Source organism: Dipodomys merriami, unplaced genomic scaffold, assembly GCF_024711535.1.
Source record: "Dipodomys merriami isolate MVZ:Mamm:240054 unplaced genomic scaffold, mDipMer1.0.p SCAF_34, whole genome shotgun sequence".
Lineage (NCBI taxonomy): Eukaryota > Metazoa > Chordata > Mammalia > Rodentia > Heteromyidae > Dipodomys > Dipodomys merriami.
Window position 1 is genome coordinate 12,296,837 of NW_027204937.1, and position 24,840 is coordinate 12,321,676.

The 24,840-nt window shown below is 50.9% G+C and overlaps 1 protein-coding gene across 3 annotated transcripts; it reads right to left on the bottom strand.

The window, feature by feature from the left end:
• Nucleotides 1-341: 341 nt before the first annotated feature.
• On the bottom strand, nucleotides 342-19,719 carry Faah (fatty acid amide hydrolase). Of its 3 annotated transcripts, none has more exons than XM_069987318.1 (15): nucleotides 19,438-19,719; nucleotides 11,776-11,889; nucleotides 10,833-10,967; nucleotides 10,530-10,663; nucleotides 10,227-10,433; nucleotides 9,969-10,009; nucleotides 9,644-9,768; nucleotides 8,111-8,236; nucleotides 7,558-7,655; nucleotides 5,815-5,914; nucleotides 5,476-5,516; nucleotides 4,655-4,694; nucleotides 4,084-4,192; nucleotides 3,444-3,589; nucleotides 342-3,064 (listed from the first exon to the last, which is right to left on the bottom strand). In XM_069987318.1, exons 1-15 carry the CDS (start codon nucleotides 19,627-19,629, stop codon nucleotides 2,915-2,917), a joined length of 1,758 nt encoding a protein of 585 aa, XP_069843419.1. In that variant the 5' UTR covers nucleotides 19,630-19,719; the 3' UTR covers nucleotides 342-2,914. The 3 variants fall into 3 exon arrangements, with proteins under 3 accessions (XP_069843419.1, XP_069843420.1, XP_069843421.1); XM_069987319.1 differs by lacking the exon at nucleotides 19,438-19,719 and adding an exon at nucleotides 18,912-19,109; XM_069987320.1 differs by lacking the exon at nucleotides 19,438-19,719 and adding an exon at nucleotides 14,008-14,085.
• Nucleotides 19,720-24,840: the final 5,121 nt, after the last annotated feature.

Consider the following 24,840-nt stretch of genomic DNA (forward strand, 5'->3'; position numbering starts at 1 on the left):
GCCAGAAGTGGCGCTGTGGCTCAAGTGGTAGAGTGCTAGCCTTGAGCTGAAGAGCTGAGGGACAGTGCCCAGGCCCAGAGTTCAGGCCCCACGAGTGAGACTTTATCTCCAATTAACCACCAGAAAGGTGGAAGTGGAGCTATGACTCAAAGTGGTAGAGCACGCCCAGGCCCTAAGTTCAAGCCCCACAACTGATCTAAATAAATAAATAAATAAAGGACCAGCTTGAGTTGAGATGCTCAAGAAACCAAGGATACTCATGTGGCTAGAGCACAGGGAATGAAAGAAAGAGACCCCTAACATGAGGCTGGAGAGGCGGGCAAGAACCACATCCCACAGAGTTGTAGGATATAAGGAAATAGATTTTATCTGTGGCTGCTGGTTGTTGACCCTTGCAAAGGTTTAAAAAGGAAGTAACTTAATCTGACTTACACCGTTGGAGGATCAGATCACACACTTCTATACTGGTAAGGAAGATGGAAACAGGGAACCCTGCTAGGAAGCTTGCACAGTGGCCTGGCTAGGTGCATAATGGTGAAGATGTAACACAGTAGATGCAGGTGACTTAGTAACTACCCCCTCCTCCCCCACCCAACCACCCCCAGCACTGATCTTTCCCTCCAGCCCTGATCACCAGAAAACAGGTATGTTTGTGTCAACCTGACCCAGGTTGGGAGCCAAACTTGGTTCATACTGATCTCCATTTCAACTCTGCAAAGGGCCAGATAGATGTGGCCATGCTGAGGGTCCAAGGATGAACCAATGAACCAGGAAAGAAATGAAGGAGCAGCATAGCCACTCCACAGCTTCAAGCTGAAAGCACAAGGGTATCAGGAGCTGAAAGAGAAATGGAGCAGGAAAAGGAGGAGGCCAGGGCAGATGGGAGGTGGGCCTATGGAATAAGAGGCAAAATTACAACAGCACTCAGGAAGAATGAGGGCAACATTGTCTCGATCTAAATGTCCCAATGTCAGGTTCCTGAGTCAGCTCCAAGGTATGAGGCCTGAGGTGTCTGCCTGAGATGGGCTCCTTCCAGACACAGACAACACTGGTGGATAGCACAGGTGCCCCGTGGCATATACTGAGAGGCATATACCACTTCCTAGAGCACACAGCACTTCCAGCGAAGGAAAATCAGCCTGGAAGACAATTTGCTCTGTAAAGAATGTAATCCTAGCTACTCAGGAGGCTGAGATCTGAGGATCATGGTTTGAAGCCAGCCCAGGCAGGAACGTCATGAGACTCTAATTAACCACCAGAAAACCAGAAGTGGCCCTGTGTCTCAAAATGGTAGAATGCTAGCATTGAGCAAAAAAGCTCAGGGACGGTGCCAGGCCCTGAGTTCAAGCCCCACAACTGAAGGGGAAAAAAAAGAAAAGAATAGAATAGAAAAGAAAAAGAGGGAGGGGGGAGGGAGGGAGGAAGATGTAGGGAGGGAGGGAGGGAGAAAGGAAGGAAGGAAGGAAGGTGGGAAAGAGGGAGGGATGGAGGAAGGAGGGAAGGAAGGAAGGAAGGAAGGAAGGAAGAAGAGAGGGAGGGAGGGAGGGAAGGAAAGGAAAGAAGAGATGGGGAGAGAGAGAGAGAGAGAGAGAGAGAGAGAGAGAGAGAGAGAGAGAGAGAGATTGTAAATCAGGCCAGGTGGGAGCCAAGGGGCTGTCTTGTCCCCAGGACTTAGGTACTGACATATTACCAGCTCCCCAGAGATATAAAGAGGAACCCCCCCCCAAAAAAAACCCAGAGTCCATGACAAACTAACTGCCTTTTACCCACCAGGCAATGCAGTCCAGTGAGAGGTTAGCTGACAGACTGGACAGGACACAAATTTACCTCCATCCCAATCCAAACCAGTTCCAAACAACCCCTCTCAATCTTGGGCAAGTACCTCAGCCTCTCTGTAGATTACAAATCATGGCCCAATGTCCTTCGCTTTGCTCCTCCAGTGTGCATGATCCTACAAATGCCCTCATCTCCCATGAGACAAGAGTTCAAGTTCCTGACCCCAAGTTCATCTTGATCTGGCCTCTCCTGTATTTCTGCTTCCGCTCTACCAATTCCACATGCTTGCCATCACCATAGTCTTTGGGAAAACTGGAAAACTGTCTCTTTTTGGAATGTCTTTTTTTTTTTTTTTTTTTAGTATTTCTTATCTCAATCTCTAGGAATTTTCTAGTTTCAACACAGGTCCTTTTCCTCCAGGATGCCTTCCCAGAGCAATCCAGGCTCAGTGGGCTCTGTGAGATGCTGTCAAATGACTGTCTTGTCTCCAGCTCTTCTCTGCCCAACAGCACCAGCTTAGAGCCAGCTGTGTCCATTCAACTCTTCACCCCACACCCCACACCCCAGCCCATTCAGGCACGTTCCTGACCCTTTGCAGTCCATGGAAGACAAAGATGTAGCCATTGGGGAGAGCAAGTGTGCTCAGGTAGCATCACACAAACTACTGGCAGCCAGGAAATAGCCTAAAGGAAAGACAGCAGACCTTCTGGAGGAAGATCTAAGCTGGGCCTCAATGGGCTGAGTGATGCAAAAGCAGAAAAGGGCACTGTTGGCAGAGAAAGGGAGCAAAGCAAGAAAGAACAGGGACAGTGCTCAGGACAACCAGGCTAATGCCCAGCAAGAAAAGAGCCCTGCTCCCAACAGGTCCAGCCCCCAGCAGCCGAATGGCAACATCCAGAAAGTGCACAGACAAGGAACTGATTCTTCACTGTTGGTAGGCCTTAGCCCATGTCATAGGTACTGGCTGTCACATGGGGTAAGGGGTCAGAGAGGGGAGCAAGGTCCAGAATTTGGGGAGAGGAGGGTCAGGGTGATGGGCATGGAAGTCTTTCCCCCATGCTGAACATTTGCTTGTGGGGTGGCAATGTGGCCTAACTAGGCTGGACCACGGAGTATGTGGGATCCAGGTTGCCTGGAGTTAGGCAGGCAGGTGTTCCTGAGGAGAAAGTCGCTTTTCCGGGGTCATCAGTTGCTCCACCTCCCGCATCAACCGCAGACACATTTCTTCCTGCCAGGGCAGAGCCACACACTGCACGGACACAGGCAGCCCCACACTCTTCTTCATGGCCTATAGGGAACACAGATGGCGAGGCACTGAGGACTGGGGGCACAGAGGCTGCCACAGGCTTGGGGCTTGCTGGAAGGCTGGTGAGGCCTGCCCATGACAGCTGAGGGGGTGGGCTGGGAAGGTGGCTCAGTGGTAGGGTGCTTGCCTTGCATGCAGGAGGCCCTGGGTTCGATTCCTCAGCACCACATAAGCAGAAAAAGCTGGAAGTGGCACTGTGGCTCAAGTGGTAGAGCGCTAGCCTTGAGCTGAAGAGCTGAGGGACAGTGCCCAGGCTAGAGTTCAGGCCCACAACTGACAAAAAAAACCCCAAAAAACGACAGCTGAGGGGGGCTGGGGAGCAGGCAGGAAGGGCGTGAGTTGGAAGGTGAGCAAGCTTTACCTTCTGCAGCATCTTGTCCCAGATATCGCCAAAGTACCCCTGATAGTGTTCCATCTGGGCATCATCCTCGGCTGTCACCGTGGTAACTGGTACCACCCCGGCAGGGAAGTCCAGGCAGTTGTACAGCATGGTGTAACTGACAGCCCCTGGAACCCAGCACTGCAGCTGCGGCAAACTCTGCCCACTGCCAGGCCCATTGTCCTCTCCAAGCCACCATTACCCTCCCTTCAAAATGGCAATCTGCCCACGGCCAGGAAAAGCCTACTCCCCAGGCTGAGATTTGAGTGACAAAGCCTAGCATCTCTGAAAGATCCACTGATTCTTCTCCTGTGCCTTCACCAATGTAGTTTCCCCACCTGGAATACTCTTTTTCTCTTGACTTACCCAAGTATCATTTAGATTCAAAGCCTACCTCCCCAAACTACAGACTCTCTACTTCAAGATCCCCAATTTGAATAGGGCTTCCCTCCCAGGGCATCCCAATATCTCCCATCTCATCTCTGGGGCCCGCTCCCCTGTGATGCCCCGCCCCTCCACAAAGGGCTTGGTGCTCCCCCAGGGGTGGGCTCCCTCTCCTCTACTCCACCGGGCATGAGCAGAACTCATAGAAGAGGAGGGGCAGGAGTGTTTGAGGGCTCACCTGGGGCCCTGCCTGGAGCATTCAGGTCTAGAGCAGGGCCAAGCATGGGGGTCAGCAGCACATCCAGGTCCAGTGCTCTCCACTGAGTGATCACGGAGCTGCGGTACACCTGAGGGAGGGGACACCCACCTGTGCCAGGGAAGGCACTCACACCCACCATGTCTGGAGCAGAGACAATGGCTGAGTGGCTATGGCCCTAGTACCTGCTACCAGCCCAAGGAATGGAGGTCCTCAGGGCAGGTCGGCAACATTTTAAGGGATATCATTATAATCAACCTCCACCTGAACTACAGATGCGACTTCCTGCCAAGGGGGAGCCATGCACTGCATGGCCATAGTTAGCTCCAGAGGGGCAAAGAGATGGCCAGGGCAGGAGCCATGCTCACTCAGCCCTTAAGGACAGGCACTGAAGTAAATGAGTGTCAGAAAGCAGGGTCCAAGCAGTGATCCAGAGAGGGGGAGGGGAATGGCAGGTCATCCAGAATACCAGGACAAAGAAAGGACAAAGAAAACGTAAACAACTCCAACTTTCACACGCTGCCCAGCCCTACTATAGGGACTCAGGCCTCACCTGGATCTCATGTTGCAGTTCCCAGACCTTTGCAGCCGACCTAGGCAGAGGGAGTAGGGTCACCATGACCAGAGCCACAGCCACAGGCATTAGCAGTGTCATACACTCTATTCTCACCACTTCCAGATCGCCCTCCACCCTATGGGAATGCTGAGAGAGCAAGCAGTTCAAGGACCTGCTGCCACATGAGAAACACAGGCCCCAGAGAGACTTAGGCCGAGTCACTTGGTGACTCCAGAGCAGAGGTAGTACTAGACCAGGCCTGATTCTTTGTTACTCAGGACACAGGAAACGACAGTGCTGTCAAAGGTCCTGAATGCCTGGGGGTGAGAAAAGGACAGTCCACAGAATGCCAGCCTGGGAATAAGATGATTTGTACCCTGCTTCTCCAGCATGAGTCACTAAAGAGCAGATAGAACAGCATAGTTCAATTCAGATCCCTAAAAGTCTTCCATGTTTCCCCGGTATCTACCATCCCTACCACCCCCATGCCCAACTCCTCCCTGACCATTATTCTCTGCCCATCTGGTCTCCCATCTGGGTGGTACTGAGGATTGAACTAAGGGCCTTGTACTTGCAAGGCAAGAACTCTACCACTTCAGCTATACTTGAAGCCCAATGTCATCTTCTTCCCTCCTTAAACCCTTGCCTTCCAGCCAGAACTGGACCCTACTAAAACATCTTCAGAGGTTGCCCCCTGCCTGAACAACTTCTACCTCAGAAACTTCTTTCCCTGGGGCTTTTCCTGTCAGAAACAACCTAGACTCAGAATGGTTGGGGAAAAATAGGGCCAGGCATCTGGGCACAGGATCGATACTCACCGAGGTTTCAGGCTGCTGAGACAGCTTGCCAACCGTGGGAGCTGCACCGGAACAGACACTGGATCAGTGACTCAGCTTGGGGCACAGCCAGCCACCCGCACCTTCTCCTGTGTCCCCCAAGGCCCAGGGTGTACCCCTTTTGGCAAGCAGGTTGTCTGAAAACTGGAGGGGATGGGGAGGAGAGCAGTTGGGGAAGGAGTGGAGAGAAGAAGAAGCCATGCCTACCTAACCCAAGAGGGTAAGGAAGGCAGCAAAGAGCCAGAGGCTATGAGGTGTCACAGGATGGGGGACCCTACAGGCTCTACCCAGCCCAGCGCCTCAAATAACTTGTTCTCTTACCATAGGCTTCAGCAGGAAGGACAGCAGCCCTTTAAGCCATATGGGCAGCTTCAGAACTAGGATCAGGTACCCCAAGCAGGAGTCCACAAAATCACCTTTGCTGGAAGATAAAAGAGCGAGTGGAGGGCTGGGAAGGTGGCTCAAGTAGTAGAGCGCTAGCCTTGAGCTGAAGAGCTGAGGGACAGCACCCAGGCCCAGGGTTCAGGCCCCACAACCGGACCCCCCCCCCAAAAAAAAGAGCAAGTGGAAGCACTTTCATCCTCCCGCCCCCCGCTTCCTGCTTAGCACTGCACCCCATTCCCAATCCTGCCAGTTCCTTTTATATCTCCTCCACACCCCGCCACCAGAACCCCAGTAAATGCTGGTCTCCAGCACCTCCATTAACCTCCTTTCAATGTTTGTACCCTTTTGTTCCTGAACTCCACTCACTGGAAGCCCCAAGGCTGCTCAGGATCTCCCTCTCCAGCAGAGCCAGCTCAGAGACTTAAGGAGTGAGGGCAATACCTTCCTGCCTAGGCTTCATGCTGAGTAGGTACCAATCGGTACTGATGCCCGCCTGTAGACTCAAGTGGGACTGTTCGGAGTGGGCTGCCCATCGTTTGCCTCAAGATCACGGAGGAAGTCACAAATGACCAACTCTGGGCTTCACTCCCAGGGCAGAGTGAGAGGTAGCCACCTCCACTGAAGCCCGCCGTACTTGGTAGCTGGGGGATACCATAGGCTGGGCCCATGATAGAGCAAGGCTGCAAGAGTCAAGCTGTGGATAGTTAGAGGAAGGAGGCTTATGGCCTGAGAGGCACATTCCGCCAGCCAGAGATACCCCTAAAAGCTATCTTCACAAGTCTGTGTCTGCCCCTTTGATGACAAAAAGTAGCCAAAGACACTGGGTGCTGGTGATTCACACCTACAAACCTAGCTATCAGGAGGCTGAGATCTGAAGATCACGGTTCAAATCCAGCCCAGGCAGTTAAGCCTGTGAGACTCTTATCTCCATTTAAGCACCAAAAAAAGCTGGAAGCGGAACTTGTACTTCAAGTGGTAGAATGCTAGCCTTGAGCAAAAAAAGCTCAGGGACAGTGCGCAGGATCTGAGCGCAAGCCCCAGGACTGGCACCAAAAAAAAAAAAAAAAAGCAAGCTTTTTAAAACATGAGCTCTCTACAAAAAATAAAATAAAAAAAAATAAATAAAACATGAGCTCTGATAAGTCCCTTAAAGAAAGTTTTCTTCGCCGGGCACTGGTGGCTCACGCCTGTAATCCTAGCTACTCAGGAGGCTGAGATCTGAGGATCGCGGTTCAAAGCCAGCCCGGGCAGGAGAGGTCATGAGACTCCTATCTCCAATAAACCACCAGAAAACCGGAAGTGGCGCTGTAGCTCAAGTGGTAGAGCGCTCGCCTTGAGCTGAGGAGCTGAGGGATAGCGTCCAGGCCCAGAGTTCAAGTCCCACGACCGACAAAAAAAAAAAAATAAGTTTTCTTCAACCTTCCCTCTTCACAGTAGAGAAAACTAAGAAAATTGTTCAAAAATAGGGCTAGGAATGTGCAACCCAGCCTTGGGCTGGCACCTTCCCAAAGCCTCCCTGGTGAGCTATCTCCAGGCCTAACTCGTACCACTATTAGAGCGAGGTCGGCGCCCTGAAGGCTGTGACTACGGCCCATCCCAGGAGTCATACGGCTACATGCTCTCTCCAGGTCCAGGCCACTTCTGATCCTACCACATACCCTGAAGCCCAACAGCACTCACAAGTTCTGCAGGAAGGTGTGGCCTCCATCACTGAACAGCCCGCCTGTCGCCAGGGTCTCCAGAGCATGGGGTATGTTGTTTGGCAAGAAGGGAACCAGCTGCAGGGAGTAAGAGCGGAAAGGCTCCAGTATGTGTGGGGCCTCATGCTTCCCTGGTGGCCCGGAGTAGGGGCTAAACCTACCCTGCCTACTGCATGGTCGCTTTCACAAAAGCCACAAAGGCAGCTTTACTGAGTCATGAAAAACACCTGTAAAATGGCCCTCACGAGTGATATTTGGAATCACACACAAAGCTTTCCCACAGTCTCAGGGGCCTGAGACCCTCTGTTTATGGCCGTGTGCCCCCCCTCATTCATGCAGTGTTGATATGCCACTTAGTGCAGGCCAGTTCTCCACCCACTGCTCGCCCTAATATTCCTGGACATCCCTCCATATGCTGGTTCCTCCAGGCCATGGTTTTTGTTACGAATGACTAAATAGGAGAGGGGCTTGGAGGAAGCAGCCTCTCCCTAGAGGAGAGGAGATAGCAGGACTTTGAACCCTCACCAGCATACCGTGTGGCCAGCAGCTTCAAGGCTCTGCTTGGTCTCTAGCAAGGCCCGCTTCATGGCCGGGCTAGGCATGGTATAGTTGTCAGTCTCATAATATCCCACTCTCAGGGGCCGGGAGCTTCTGTAGATCTGGGAGCAAACACAAGAGGCAGGGCAGGGCCAGAGCAGGGCTGAGTCAGGCAAGGATGGCCTAGGAAGAGCTCCTAGAGACAGAAAAGCTACTTAGCCTCAATCAGAGCTGCAAGGCTGCAACCTGGATCCCTCTGACACCATCCCTCTTCCCCCTTCCCCTCCCCCGACCAAAAAAATGGACCACGACCAAGGCCAGGACCTTCCATATCTGTCCCCTTCATAAAACACCTTCACAGTGAAGTGGCAAGAAAAGGAAGAAGATCCTCATTGGTCGTAAGAAGAAACTGGGACTACTTAGAGACTGGAGCCCAGAGTGTGATTAGGACCTGACCAGCCACTCAGTGCAGAGTAACAAGGTTAGGTCTGAACTCAGGTATTCTGTCTCCTGAGCTAAAGTTCATTACCTGCCTTGCTCCTATGACAAACTGTTCCAGACCTCTGGACAGGGCTCTCCTCCCTCTTGGGAAGGAAGGAGTTCAGGGTGCAGTGTTTAATCGGCTGAGTAGGGAAAGCCTGCTCTACCCTACTCCAATCTGCCCACCTGCCCCACCACCAGGAACATCTGATCTACTCTCCTGCCCATGGTCCCTCAGCCCGTTCAAGGTGGATTTACTGGGGTGAGACAAGAAGCAGGCATGGGAAAAAGAAACAGCAGAGTAGGAAGTAGAGCTTGTATCACACAATTCACACACCACACTGATGTGGCACCTGTTCCAGTCTGGGTCCATCTAGTGTGCCTTTTGCCAAACACTTTATACATACAATCAACTTCCTTGATGCTTGAACAGTCTTCAATTCTTCTGTAGAAAGCATCCAAGGACAATGACACCCCAGGACTTTGATCCTCGAACCTCCAGAGCCTTACCTTTCTATGTCCCCAATCCCTAACTATTAGCTGGTGATTTTTACCTTACCCCAGCCAACACTCACATTAGAAGACCTGTCTAAGCTAGATCCCACTCTTCCCTGCCCTCTATGGCAGGAAATCTGCTCAGGTTCTGTTGAGGAAAGACTCCCCCACCTCAACTTTGTCTGACCAACAGGCTGTCTCTGTGATATTTTGGGGAGCCCGCACTTTGTCTACCACTCACTGGGCCTGTATGCCAAGCATCCTACTGCTGGAGAAAAGAACAGGAGTACAGTCATCAAGGCTGCTAATGACTTGGAGACAAACACACCCCAGGTACAGGGCTTCTCTTCCAAGGAGTTCTCAGATTGAAAGTAGTTACTCCTGACTCCCAGCAGCAAGGCTGGAAAGCTGAAGATTTCCAAATCCAAGCAAGGCTGCCACCTGGTGGCAAACTGTGGTATAGCAACGAAGCCTGGCTTCAGATTCTAGGGTTTGGAGGAGAGGAGGTCTTGGGGCCTGCCCACACCCCTTCAGCCACACCCACCCCTGCTCACCTCTTCCCTGAAGGGCAGGGGTGGCACAGTGGGATCCAAACGGAACATGTCCTCACATAGCAAGGCTCGCATGCACAGCGCCAGGCTCTCCACATCCCGGGCCATGGGACCAACAGAGAGCTTCACTGTAGGGCAGGAAATAGGGGCAAGAAGGGTCAACGGCCTCAGTGGGTTCTCAGGCTGGGTCAAGGCTCGGGAGTTTAAGACAAAGAGTTGCCTGACAGTCAGACATTACCAACCCGGGAAGCAGGGGCAGAGGTGGATCAGGTCACACACACCCCCACCGCCACCCTCCACCAGGGCACAGAGGACACCACAGCCTCACCTGCCTCCTGTCCATAGACACAGCCCTTCAGGCCACTCTTGCTGGATAAGAAACACAAGATGTTGGAAACTGGAATTGGCTACCCTCTGCCCACTCCAAGTGCATGTGGCAGCTCCAAACTCCCAGCACTGGAAACTAGGAACCCTGCATGACTAAGGCTGGTAACACTTCCTCCCATCAAACTCTGTAGCCGAGAGGTTGGAGGCTAGGCCAGGATCACACAGCAAGGGGCTCAGAAGCTTCCCAAACCTACCATACCTAAGGCGATTTCCGGTAGGCTTGAGGCCACAGATGCCACAGAAGGATGAAGGGAAGCGGATGCTGCCTCCAATGTCAGTGCCTAAGCCAAGTGGGGAGCCTCCGGACCCAATGAGGGCTCCCTCACCCCCTGACGAACCTCCTGGGCTCTTGGAGGACTTCCATGGATTAACGGTCTGACCAAAGAGGGGGTTACTGCAGTCATAGCTGGAGGAAGCAGAAACAGATTAGCCCAGGTCAGATCAACTCAAATGCCACCAGCCACCCCCACCTCACCTTGCTGAGGCCCAAGCCAAGACCAACCTGTACATAGACTGGGGGACATTGGTGTGCACAAAGGGCACGGCGCCCTGCAGCTTCAGCACCTGCACCACCACGCTGTCACATTCTGCCAGCACCCCCTCGTGCAGGCTCAATCCCAGCGTGGAGTTCTGACCCTGGGAGGAGGGAAGGACATCAAGAGGAGCCAGAAGCTCCGGCCCACTCTGGTCCTCTCTCAAGGACTCAGGACCTGCTATTTTCCTCTGAGGGCCCCAAGTAACCCTGGCCACAGGACTGGCTGCTAGGCGAGAAGGGGGATGGAGCCCAATACTGGGCAGGGAATACCTTGTAGTGGAAGCACTCCTTGAGGCTCACAGGGACCCCATAGAGCAGACCCCGCCGTGGAGCCCGGGACAGCTGGGTCTCACAGTCAGCCAGATAAGAGGTCACACAGTTGATTCCTTTGTTCACTTCCCAGGCCTAGGGGATGTGGACATAAGAAGAAAAAAGCTGGCCTCTTTTTCTTTTCTTTACTTTTATTATTTATTATTTAATTTATTTTGGTGCTTGTCCTGGCTTGAACTCAGGGCCTGGATGCTGTCCCTAAGCTTTTTTGCTCAGGTCTAATGCTCTTTTGTTTGAATCATAGCTCCACTTCTGGTGCTTTTTTTTTTTTTTTTTTTGGTGGTAAATTAGTGATAATTTCACATACTTTCTTGCCCAGCCTGACTTTGAACCTCAATCCTCAGATTTCAGCCTCCTCAGTTAGCTAGGATTACAGGGATGAGCCACCAGCACCCAGCTTTTTCTTATTAAACTGTGGTAAAATAAAAATTGCTGGACATAGTGTCCCATGCTTGTAATCCTAGCACTCAGGAGGCTAAGGCAGGAGGATCTTGGATTTGAGGCCAGCCTGGGCTACATAGAGAATAATAATAATAACAACAACAACAGCAACAATAGCCATTTATTTCAGTGGTAGAGTGCTTTTCTAGCATGCACATGACTCTGGGTTTGATCCACAATCACACACACACACACACACACACACACACACACACACACACACACACACACACACACACACACACACACACACACACACACACACACACACACACACACACACACACACACACACACACACACACACACACACACACACACACACACACACACTGCTCTGGCTCCTTTGTTCCTGGCACTGTGGTTACCATGGCCCTAAGCAGGCCTATGCAAAGAGAAGGAGGAGGCGGGAATAGAGGATGGCGCTGGTCAAGGGTCTTACCTTTCCCACATAGGTGAAGAGGGCAGCCTCAGGGGACAAGTCCCCACTGCTCAACTTCTGCACCAGTTGAGGCAGTGGCAGGGCCAACAGCGCCTCTGAGTCCAGGTCTGGATTCTGTAGGGAACACATTCTGATCAGTCCCCCCCGCCCCAAAAGCTCCCACACCTACAGCAGACACATGCAGCCAATACCCCTCAGGCTCCACCCTTACCCAGCAGATGCTCACCACCACATGCCAACCCATGACAGACATGCCCACCCACAACTTGACAGCAGAAACAGGACCCTTGCCATTCCTGGCGGGTGCAGATGTCACCTCTGGAAGCCTGCTAGAGGTGGGTGGGGCATGCTGCAGGGGCTGGCGAGGGGAAGGCTGATTACTGAGCATTGCAAACAACCTCAGTCAGTGCTGCCTACCATGCCAGGCACTGTGCTGAGGCACTTGGGTTTATTTTTTGAGATTAAGTCTCAGTTATGTTGCCTGAAACTCAAGATCCTCCTGCCTCAAGTAGCTGAGATTACAGGCCTGCAGCACCATGCCTGGATGCCTTCCATGTTTTGATTAAATTATACTTACTATCACTTCCATTGAACAGATAAAGAAACAAGAGTACCTCACCCCAGACCGTGATGGCAAGCAGCAGTGCTCTGGCTGCCTGCATAACCTGCCTATCAGCCACCTTTCTGCATTCAACCCCTAGGAGGGACGTGCTGCAGGCATAGCCCAAACGAAGACCTTATACATTCATTCTGCAGACATGGATGCAGTGGCTGCCCTGGACCCAGAACTAAACCCAACATGGAAACAGTAGCAAACGAGAAGCCACGCCCACACAAGCTTAAGCAGGGCAGGGGTGGGACATAGCAGAAGTCAATGTTAAGATGCTTAAGAAAACTATATAGAGAAATTAAAATAAGGAGTTTTAAAATGTGAGCTATAACTAGCTGTGCTAGAACTAGAATTAAAGAGTATAATATTCAAACGCTATGTCTCTAGTAGAAAACTTAAGAAGACAATATGGTAAACAAAAATATGATTTCCAGATGAGAGAAAGAAAAGAAAGCATTTGAATAGGGTTGTCATTAGATGCCACATCTGGGCAGAGCTGCAGGGAACTGCTCTCTGAGAGAGCTGGGCATCCCACGTCTGCCTGCCAGGCCTCCAAGGCTCCAGGTCTCTGGGGTGAGGCTCTGACTTGCAAACACCTAGCTGCTCCTCCCCAGGAGTACTGGACCAATTAGTGAAGACAGAGTCACAGTTCTGGCTGTTTACCCCACCTCCCTACTCCTGCCAAGGTCACCAGAGACTTTCTGTTGTCAGATCCAATAGATACTTGACTCTCTCTCTCTCTCCAGGGCTCACAAAGGCATTCTGAGGTGCTGAAGCCACAGGCTGCTCTCTTCAGATGATCTACTCTGCTGGTTTCTCTCATGCTCCTCCACTGCTAACTCTGGCATTCGCTCATTTAGTCAGTCAGCAAACTGTGCCATTCTGAATGCAGAGCATTCAGAAGTGAGCGATAAGATAAGGTCCCTACATTCAGACAGCCAGCATCCAAGCAAGTAAACAAGCTAGTCACACAGGTCATGGTAAGGTGAGCCAGCGCATGAGGAAACTGCCTTAGCTGAGCCGCAGACCTCAGCACTGGGGATACTGAGGCAAAAGGATTGCAAGTTCCAGGCCTGTTTCAAAAAAAAAAAAGTGGAAGCCCCGCAACCAGCGCGCTGCTCACATCTATAATCCGAACTACTCAAGAGACTGAGATCTGAGAATCACAGTTCAAAGCCAGTCCAGGCAGACAAATCTCTTACCTCCCATTAACCAGCAAAAAGCCAGAAGTGGACATGTAACTCAAGTGATAGAGTGCCAGCCATGAGAGGGAAACGTTGAGTAAGACTTTCCCTGTCCACTCTCCCTCCCTAGCCGCCCCCCAAATGCCCTGACTCTCTCCAGGCCCTCCACACACCCAGCACCCCCTGAGCCTCTAGCCAGCCTGACACAAGTGAGCCCAGAGGAGCAGCTCACCAGAAGCTACTCCTGTCACCTGCCCCTAGCCACCACAACCTTCCTTCCCCCTGAGGTCCTCACCTCCCCCACTCTCAATGGCTCTTCCTCCCCAGCTCTTCCTCCTCAGCAGCTCCCCTAAGCAGGTGCGTGATCCTCTCTGCAGATGATCAGGTGAGAATCAGTCCTGGCGCCTCCTCCCTCCCTCACGCACCCACGTCACTCACCAAGCTCTCTGAATAGCTCAGGAAAATGGCCACCTCTCTACCAAGACCTTTATCCAGGCTCATCCCTTTCTCCTAGAACACACAAGGAACCTAACTGCAGCCCTGTCCAGGCCCTGCCCCTCTTGAATGCCTTTTGTGCTAGGGCCAGACAAGGGCAAAGCCCAATTTGGCTTGGCCTCTCCACTAAAATTCCAGTTGAAGGAAGTAGCATCAGAACTCTACCAAGGGAGTGCATGAGCTGAAAGATGCATCCAGGTGCGACAAAACCACCACGTGTGCAAAGCCGGGTTCTGGGGCATCTCTCCCAGCCTCAAGAATGCCTTCCCTCGAGTCTCTGCCTGCAATTTAGGGAGGCTGTTAGGTTTGCCCAGGAGAAATGGCGCCTTCCCCAGGTTCTCTCTCCAAGTACCCTAGAAGTCCCCACCCAGCATCTGTAACCCATGCAATTGGCAAGCCTGGGGCAGTGGGAGGTCCCCTGAGGTGTGGCCACACCCCCTCCCTCTACCTCCCCTATATAATCTCTCTCCTCTTGCCTCTATCTTGTGCTGAAACCAGCACAATTGGCTCCTCCCTCTCCCTCTCCATAAACCCTCTTCTGCCTGAACTGCATGGAAGTTTCCTTTTGGCAACCCTTACTCTAACCAAGTGGAACAAGTGAAAGGATGGGTGAAAGGTTGTTGCAGATAAGCCTCCATGGTTGACCCTGGCAGGACTTATCAGAAGCACACCTCTGGAGTTGCTCCAGAGCGTGGGAGGGAACCATTTTGTGGCGACTCAGAGATGCTCAGGTTGTGTCACCCCTCCCCTCCCCCAGCTTTGTCTGGCATCTGGGGTGGGGAGGGGACTGTACTACACACTTACATGCTTCTAGCAGCTAGGGTCCTGCTTTCTATTCAGTGTTGAGCTGAGAAGGTCCCAGAAGAAAGGCTGCTAAGACAGGCTCCCATCTCACCTTCCTCTCATCTAGAAAGGTCAGGGCACACCCAGAGGATGCCTTAAAGAAGAGCTGGTCCCAAGGCTGGGCTAGTTCAGCTTGAAGGCTCACTTTCTACCCACTCTCAAAGACCTACAGAGTTTTTGTAATCAAGACCCTCACCTCTTAGCCAGGCATGGTGACTCACTCCTACAATCAGCTATCAGGGTATCTGAGGCAGAATCATTTGAGGTGTGTTAAAAGACTAGCCTGGGCAACATGTAGAGAACCTTCTCAAAAGAGACAAAGAAAAAAAGGGGAAAGAGTTAGAGAAATTGAAACTTCTTATTTGCTGACTATGCAAACCAAGATGCTTCTAGCCAGTTTGGCTTCCAGTCACCAGAAATCCAATAGGTAATTTTCCCTCTTAAAGAACCAAGTTAAGGGCTGGAAAAGTAGCTCAGTGGTAGAGTGCTTGCCTTACATGCATGAGGCCCTGGGTTCAATTCCTCAGCACCACATAAGCAGAAAAAGCCAGAATTGGCGCTATGGCTCAAGTGGTAGAGCGCTAGCCTTGAGCTGAAGAGCTGAGGGACAGTGCCCAGGCCCAATGTTCAGGCCCCACAACCAACTAAAAAAAAAAAGAACCACACTAAAGCTGAGCACACGTGACTCGCATCTATAATCTTAGCTACTCAGGAGGCTGAGATCTGAGGATCACAGTTCAAAGCCAGCCCAGGCAGGAAAGTCCATGAGATTTTTTTTTTTTTTTTTTTTTTTGGGTCCGGTCATGGGGCCTGAACTCTGGGCCTGGGCGCTGTCCCTCAGCTCTTCAGCTCAAGGCTAGCGCTCTACCACTTGAGCCACAGCGCCAGTTCCGGCTTTTTTCTTTTTGCTTATGTGGTGCTGAGGAATCGAACCCAGTGCCTCTGGCATGCAAGGCATGGGCTCTACCACTGAGCCACCTTCCCAGCCCATCCATGAAATTCTTATCTCCAATTAACTACCAGAAAACCAGAAGTAGAGCTGTGGCTTAAAGTGATAGAGCACTAGCCTTGAGCTGAAGAGCTCAGGGATAGTGCCCAGGCCCAGAGTTAGAGCCCCACGACTGACAAAAAAAAGAGAGAGAGAGAGAACCAAGCTTCCTCTCTAGGAAGCAGCTTTTTGTGGTATGTATGTGGTGTATGTATGTATGAATGATATGCTGGTACTAGCATAGCATATGCTGGTAATTCCACTACTTGAGCCGCAGCTCTACTTCTGGCTTTTGAGTGATTAACTGGAGGTAAAAGTCTCAAACTTTTCCACCCAGGCTTACTTCAAACTGAAATCCTCAGAACTAGCCTCCTGAGTAGCTAGGATTACAGGTATGAACCACCAGGTGCCCAGCAAGCTTTTTGTGTTCTAGAGCCAAAATATCTACCTTAGAAAATTCAGTTCTTAAAAAGGCAATTAGTCCAGAGGGAAAACCCTGCAGAAAGATCAACTCTCTGCCCTACCAAATGGATTTCTTGCAACAAAGGTTCCTTCCTATAGGCAGAAACCACGGGGAGATTCCTGTGCCAGCTTACCATGCTGAGCTGGAAGCTGGCTGAACTCAGGTGGACATGGAGGAGCAGCTGAAGATCATCACAAGGATCCCTGAGAAAGCTAAGCCAAAGAAGAGGGGGCCCCTCCACTGGTGGCTCACACCTGTAATACTAGTTACTGTTTTGTTGTTGTTTTGTTTTATTTTTGTTTTTTTGTTCTAGCTGGTCCTGGGGCTTGAGCTCTGGACCTCTTTGTGCTCAAGGCTAGCACTCTACCACTTGAGCCACAGCACCTGTTGTACTCAGACTCATGACCCCCCCCCCCAAAGACCACCAGAGACCAAGATCAATGTAAGTGACAAAAGAGTCATTTATTGCAAGCTTGAGCTTGGTCCTCCTCGCACTCAGTAACTGGTGACGCTAAGCGGCCCAGAGCAAAGAATCAGCACAGTTTTTATAGTATAGAACAGACAACTTTAAGGAACTTTTACATGAGAAACTACATGATTGGTTAACATTTAAAACAAGCTAAGCTGGGCAAACATGATTGATTAACACTGTTATTGATGAGAATTGTCTGACTACTGGGTCACCGTATCCAGCACAGCCACCCAGTGCCTGACTGATGCATCTGGAGGAAATTCTTGTGGTTTTTCCAACAATTGTTTATGTCCCTAGTTGCCTGTGAATTGTTTCTCTTTGTGTTACTCCTGGGTCAGGCTCATGGTCAATTTTATGACTCCCATCTCACAAGATGGTTACTGGCTTAAAGATGTAATCACTAAGGCCCAGGCTCTTCACACCACTTCCAGTTTTTTTGAGTAGTTTATTGGAGATAAGACTTTTCTGCCCAGGCTGGCTTTAAACTACGATCCTCTGATCTCAGCCTCTTGAATAGCTACAATTAGAGGCATGAGCCACTGATGCCCAGCTAATCCTAGCTATTTAGGAGGCTGAAACGAGTATCCCAGTTCAAACCCAGCCCAGGCAGGAAAGTCTATGAGACTCTTATCTCCAATTAACCACCAAAACACTGGAAGTAGAGCTATGATTCAAAGTGGTAGAGAGAGCCGGGCGCCGGTGGCTCACGCCTGTAATCCTAGCTACTCAGGAGGCTGAGATCTGAGGATCGCGGTTCAAAGCCAGCCCGGGCAGGAGAGACTGTGAGACTCCTATCTCCAATAAACCACCAGAAAACCGGAAGTGGCGCTGTAGCTCAAGTGGTAGAGCGCTCGCCTTGAGCTAAAGAGCTGAGGGACAGCGTCCAGGCCCAGAGTTCAAGCCCCACGACCGACAAAAAAAAAAAAAAAAAAGTGGTAGAGAGTTAACCTTGTGCAAAACAAGCTCAAGGACAAAATCCAGGCCTTGAGATCAAGCCCCATGACCTTAAAAAAGATCTAAAAACAAGAAGCATGAGGGAGATGGGCAGGCTGGACAGTGAAGGACCTGTGCTCAGAAGGCAGAGAAAATGGTCGGTTTGGATTGAACACTGAGACCCTTCCAACTTGGGAAGACAGAATCCTAAAATCTGTGGATGGACTTTCCAGACAGCTTGATAACCGGAATAGACTCCACTTTTTTTTTTTTGGCCAGGCCTGGGGCTTGAACTCTGGGCCTGGGTGCTGTCCTGAGCTTTTGTACTCAAGGCTAGTGCTCTACCACTTGAAACACAGCTCCACTTCTGGCTTTTTCTGTGCTTAATTAGAGATAACAATCACCTAGACTTTCCTTCCTGGGCTGGCTTTGAACCTCGCTCGATCCTCAGGTCTCAGCCTCCTGAGTAGCTAGGATTACCAGTGTGAGCCACCAGTGCCTTGCTCAAGACATATTTTTTATTTCAATCGATCAGCCAATCAATCGGTTGATCAATAAGACTTAGGGATGATGTGGAATAAACATAAACAATTACAGACAGCCAAAACTTCACCCACATTCCCCGACACAGGCTAGGCCTGGCATTGAAGGTACATTCTCCCTAATCTCTCTCCCTTGCATTGAGTTAGGGAGTGGCACGGGGCCGAGTTCTAGTTCCAGCTCTTCTCCAACTCGAAAAATCACTTGCTGCTGCTGAGCACTTGTTAAATGCAATTTTCAGTAAAACCATTTTCCTGCCTTTCACTTAGGAACAGCCTCCTGATTCCTGCTAGCCCCACCATGGAGGAAGTCTTCCCATGTGTCAGATCCTACAAACGCCTACAGTAGCAAGCTTTCTCTTCTTCAGCATTTGGGCTTCTAACTGGGGCTCGAGTTTTGTTCTCCTGAAGCGAAAGCCTCCTCTTCTAGAGACTTTTTCTAGCTCCCCCAGTTTTCCCTCCTCCACTCACACACACACACACACACCACACTCACACACACACACACACACACACACACACACACCACACACACACACACACACACATACACACACAGATAAGATCCAAGACAGTGCAAGCAAAAAAGCACATTTGTTTGCAGATCACCCAGTAAAAGGCTCGAACAAAGTCTGCTCCTGGGAGGGTTTTGAGAGGTGTTGGACAGGCAGAAGCTGGGAGGACTTCCCTTCTGGACATGCGTTTCCCAACAACACCCAGTGCATTTGAGCCAGGCTCTTTCATGCTCTCTCGGTGCACGTGAACCAGCTCTCCTGATGCCCCGGATATCATTCCAAAGTGCTAAGGCCATTCCAAAGTCCTCCACCCTGAGTCAACACCAGCATCCCATTGGTTCTCGGCGCCGCTTTACAGCGTTCTGATAGCAATGGGGATTGATTGGTTCAGAGCCAAGCTCCTCTAGGATCAGTATGGCGATAGCCTCAGCCGAGTTTGGCTTCCTCCTCCCGGAGGCCCATCTGGCTCAGCATGAGAAAGGGCATCAGGGCAGGGATGAGGGAGGGAGAAGTCGGGGGCCGGCGTACACCTGCGCGGCCCGCCCGCCCGCCCGCCCGCTCCCGGCGAGCCGGCCGTCCCCAGCTCCCCGAATCCAGGTCCACCCCGCCCGGAGGGTCACCTGGAGCCGGAAGCGCTGCGCCGCCTTGTCCATGGTCTCCAGGCCCGCTCGCTGCCTCCGCCGCGCCCGCGCCGCCGCGCCCCGCGCCGTCCCCCCTCCGGTCCAGCGCAGCACCAGGGCGACCGCCACGAGGCAGCAAAGCAGGGCAGCCCCGGGCGCCCCCGACAGCGCGGCCCACGCCTCGGCCAGCATGGTCCCCGGCCCCGCCGACTGCTGCTGGAAGGCGAAGAGGCGCACGGAGTCCACCGCTCCGCTGTAAAACCCGGCCTGGACCGCCCAGGATCCTGAGCCCGCCGCGGGGAGGGGCGGCCGCGTGCCCGCGCGGGAGCGCGCCGTTGCCCGGCAGCGGATGCCACGTGGGCGGCCCGCAACCGTCAAGGTCAAGGCCGGCCTCCCGCTGGGCTGACACCCTGCACTCACTCTGGAGCTTCGGGTCCCGGGGAGTAGCGAGCCGGGCTGGTAGGGCACCCACCCGGTGCCAGCCAGCGGAGCGGCAGGTGCCAGGCCCAGCCCTTCCTGCCCCCCGCCCTCGTGCACCCCACAATTCCCAACTCCCTCCGGGAACGACCTAGCTGAAGCCTCCTAGACAGACACCCCCACCCCCCAGGATAGACTAGTCTTAAGGACCTTATTGACCTCTGCAGACATCTCCTGATTTTGTTTTTTGTCTTTTTTTTTGGGGGGGGGAGGAGGGGTATGGGGTCTGAACTCAGGACCTGGGCGCTGTCCCTGAGCTTTAAAGCTCAAGGCTAGTGCTCTACCACTTTGGGCTGTCCCGCGGCTTCCAGTCTTCTGGTGGCTAATTATAGGCCAGAGTCTGGCGGGGAAGGTGGCTTAGTGGTGGAGGGCTTGTCTTGCATGCATGAGACCCAGGGTTCGATTCCCCAGCACCACATAAGCAAAAAGAAAAAGCCGGAAGTGGCGCTGTGGCTCAAGTAGGAAGAGCTGAGGGACAGCGGTTCAGGCCCACGACCGGACCCTCCCCCCCCAAAAAAAAAAAAGTCTGGCCACTCAGATCGCTGGATCTGAGTCATCCAGGGCAGGAAAGTATGAGCTATGCTGATCTCCAATTAATCACAGAATTAATCACAGAAAAAGCCACGTGGCAAAGTGCTAGCCTTGAGCAAAAGGGGCTCATGGACAACACCCAGGCCCAAAATTAACCTCTCATTACTTAGTTTCCTTACCTGTAAAAAGTGGCTTAACACTATTGACTACCTCACAGAATTGTTGGAAACTAATATTAAAGTTTATTCAGTCATTGTGAGGACCTGGTAAATATTATCACTTTATTTTAGGCAGAGCTGATGCAATCTTATCATTATTTCCCAGAAGACAGTGTGGAGGGTTTGGGAAAGACACACTGGAGGCTAAGGCCTGAAATTCAAAAGCAGCAGATGGATGTGAAGATCTGGTGGGGTGCACTTCCAGGACTCTGTGTTATCTGTACGCTGTCTGTGAGATCAGGCAATGCTATAACATCCAGACCCATATATCCTACCCTCAAGAGGTTCCTGCAGCTAGTCTGCCAGTGGTGCATGCTTGGGATCCTATCTGGAAGATGAGATCTGAGGATCACAGTTCAAAGCCACCCTGGGCAGGAAAGTCTAGGAGATTTTTTTTTTTTTTTGTCGGTTGTGGGGCTTGAACTCTGGGCCTGAGCGCTGTCCCTCAGCTCTACAGCTCAAGGCTAGCGATCTACCACTTGAGCTACAGTGCCACTTCCAGTTTTCTGGTGGTTTATTGGAGATAAGCCTGGGCTGGCTTTGAACCGTGATCCTCAGATCTCAGCCTCCTGAGTAGCTAGGATTACAGGTATGAGCCACCAGTGCTTGGCTCTAGGAGACTCTTTTTTTTTTGGTCTGGTCGTGGGGCCTGAACTCTGGGCCTGGGCACTGTCCCTCAGCTCTTCAGCTCAAGGCCAGCGCTCTAACACTTGAGCCACAGAGCCACTTCGAGCTTTTTTCTTTTTGCTTATGTGGTGCTGAGGAATCAAACCCAGGGCCTCATGCATTCAAGGCAAGTGCTCTACCACTGAGCCACCTTCCCAGCCCTCTAGGAGACTCTTATCTGTAGTTAATCACCAAAAAGCCCGAAGTGGAAAAGTAACTCAAGTGGTAGAGTGCTAGCCTTGAGCAAAAAAGCTAAGGCCCTGAAATCCAGCCCCAGTACAAGCATGCATGTGTGTGCACACACACACACATAAGGTTCTTGCAAAGGAGAGTTATTCTGACCTGCAGCAACTCAGTTGGTCAAGTGGACCCCCATGGCTTCACTGACAAGGTCAGGGTCATCCTCTAGTTAGCTGATGACCTTGAACTAAGCCATCTGTCAGATGAGAAAACCTATTGCTTTCCCAAGATCCCATAGAGGTTGAGAAAGGTAGAGCTCACAGAGAGAAGGCAAGTGCTCAGATTCCAGAGAGTGTAAAATCTGTCTTTGTTCTGGAGATGGAAGCTGTAACTATACTATTCCTCCTTTTCATTTCACTTCTGTGCACCATTCCTAAGGGTCCACTAAAGGAAAGGCAAGGACGGGACGGGGACCCAGGCCTTGCTCTAAGAAACTGCTGTGGTTTGAATGTACACGTCACTCCCAAAATCATTTGTTGATATCTTCCTAATAAGATATTTGAAGGTCAGGCTTTTGGGAGAAAGGATTAGGTCAAGAGGGCTTTGATTCACTAATTGGATTAATAATCTTATGAAAAATGCTGGCTCAGCAGTAGAGTGCAGTGCTAGTAGGGATAGCTCATTGGTAGTGAAGGCATAGCTTAGTGGTATAGCTTGGGTTGAGTGACATTGGGAGGACTGAGGTTCAAGGCCAGCCTGAACAGAAGAGTTCACTAGACCCCTTCTCAGCTGAGTACCCCCTAAGTACCCCACAAAGCCCAAATTAGGCAGACTTTAGTCCAAATACCTGCTGAGGCAAGAATCAAGACCCTATAAGCAGCATGCGCGCACACGCACATGCACACGTGCACACACACACACACACACACACACACACACACACACACACACACACGGGGGGGGGGCGAGATGGAGTAAGCAGTATAGTGCCTGCCTAGCAAAATGAAGCCTAGCCAGGTGCCGGTGGTCACACCTGTAATCCTCCCTACTCCGGAGGCTGAGATCTGGGGATCATGGTTGATAGCCAGCCAGGACAGGAAAGTCTGTGAGATGTTTATCTCCAATTAACCACCAGAAAACCAGAAGTGGTGCTGTGGCTCAAGTGAAGAGCTCAAGGACAGCACCCAGGCCCAGAGTTCAAGTCCCATGACCAGAAAAAATGAAAAAGAAAAGAATGAAGCTTTGAGTTCAGACCCTACTACCACCAAAGAAAAAAGGAAAGAGAAGATGTGAAAAAGTGACAGAAGCCCTTTTTGTATCTAGTCTTGATCCATATAAGAACAGCATTTTGACTGTAACTCCTCTGTACATCATTATAACAAAAAAGAATAGCGTTTCGCCCCTTCTGCCATATGAAAGGCAGATAACTTTTTTTTTGGGGGGGGGTCTGGTCGTGGGGCCTGAACTCTGGGCCTGGGTGCTATACCTCAGCTCTTCAGCTCAAGGCTAGCACTCTACCACTTGAGCCACAACGCCACTTCCGGCTTTTTTCTTTTTGCTTATGTGGTGCTGAGGAATCAAACCCAGGGCCTCAGGCATGCAAGGCAAGAGCTCTACCACTGAGCCACCTTCTCAGCCCCAAGGCAGATAACTTTTAAGTCCTACCTGCAAATTACAAATCCTATACCAGACACCAAATTTGCCATTGTCTTGATCTTGAACTTCCCATCCTCTAGTGTAGGAATAAATTCTATTCTTTATAGATTACCCCAGGCTCAGGTATTGTTAAAACAGCACAAACAAACTAAGGTAGGACCTTTTGTCTCTGTATATGAAGTAGGATATTGGATATATGTTGGAAGCAAAGTTATCTGGGAATGCTTAAAATTTACAAAGAACTGCCAGATGTTTTAAGACAGTGGTCTGAGACTCACTACCACTCCCTTTTGAGTTTAGGGAGACTTTGTCTCTTAAGGTATACTGATTGCATAAGCAACCCTAATAGTCCACCCTTCCCTATACCTGTGCTCTTTGTAAATTAACTTTTGAGCTCCTCTCCTAAAGGTAGAATCTATTTATCTTTGCAAGCTCTATGGCTTAGTCTAATTTGCAAAATGCAGCAACAGTAGTACTATACAAGTTCTTAGCCTATGTTGCAAGAGAATTACTTTCTCTCTCACTCCTGCAACCTTGGCACTGCCATGAGAGCAAGTTCAAGCCTAGCTTAGACAAGAGTACAGCCTACTCACTCCAGTTAGCCCTGCTTAGGCCCTTACACAGAAGAGTTGAGCAAGGCTACATGATTACAGAACACGTGATAGGCTTCACCCACACCATGTGAGCTCACCAGAACCAGCTCAGCCAGCCCACAGAGGGGTTTGTTACAAAATAATAGTTAATTGATATACCTATCAATTCCTATTTATCAGGTAACTGAGGTTCACAGATAATTGATTACTTGCTCAACACTATGTGGCTGGTGGGGAATCCAACTTTGAGTCAAATCTGGGTCTTCAAGAGTTAATTCTGGGGTTGGAGGCATGGCTCAGGTCCTAGAGCATCAGCCAATGAGAAAAAGTGTCAGATACAAAATTCAAGTCCTCATCTCAAAACAAAAACAAAAACACCGAGAAGCTGCAGATTCAGTCCTGGCTGCCTCTGTGTGCCTCTGTGTCTGCCTTGAGTGAAAGAAGCTCAGGGTCAGGGCCCAAGCTTTGAGTTCAGGCCCCAGAACCAGGAAAACAAAAACAAAAAACCCTGGTTTTATAAAGCAAATCAGTATTCTATGAGGGATAGTCCAAACGATCAGTCATGCACTGAATTTGTCTGTCTAAATCCACCCTACTCAGGATTACCTCAGGGTCATTCCTAGCATTCCACTCCTATAGGTTCCAGGGCTGCCTGCCAATGAACCTTAATGCATCTCAAAGAGCCCCCAAAAGGACTCCTGCATCCTCTCATTTGGCCTCTTGCCCTCAGCTGTTTAGTTCTGGGGCCTGTGTGATTCCTGGCTCTACAAAGAACAGCCTTTTTAGAAACAGAAGGTTTGGAGGAACTGTCTTCACTGAGTCTGATGTTATTATACTAACAGCTGCCATGCCTGCAGGTTCTCTGTGTTCTTCCTAGCTGTCAAGATCATACTTGTAACTTCTCTTGCAAACAAGGACATCTATGAAAGATACCACCCATAGTCCCATCAGATGTCCACATCTGCTTCTACAAGTTGGGAGGAACATAAATCTCTAAATTAAAGATCAGTATGTGACGGCTCTGGAAGGTTATCAAGATGAAGAAAGCCCTGACCTGCTTTCCAACCTTCCTTAAATACTCA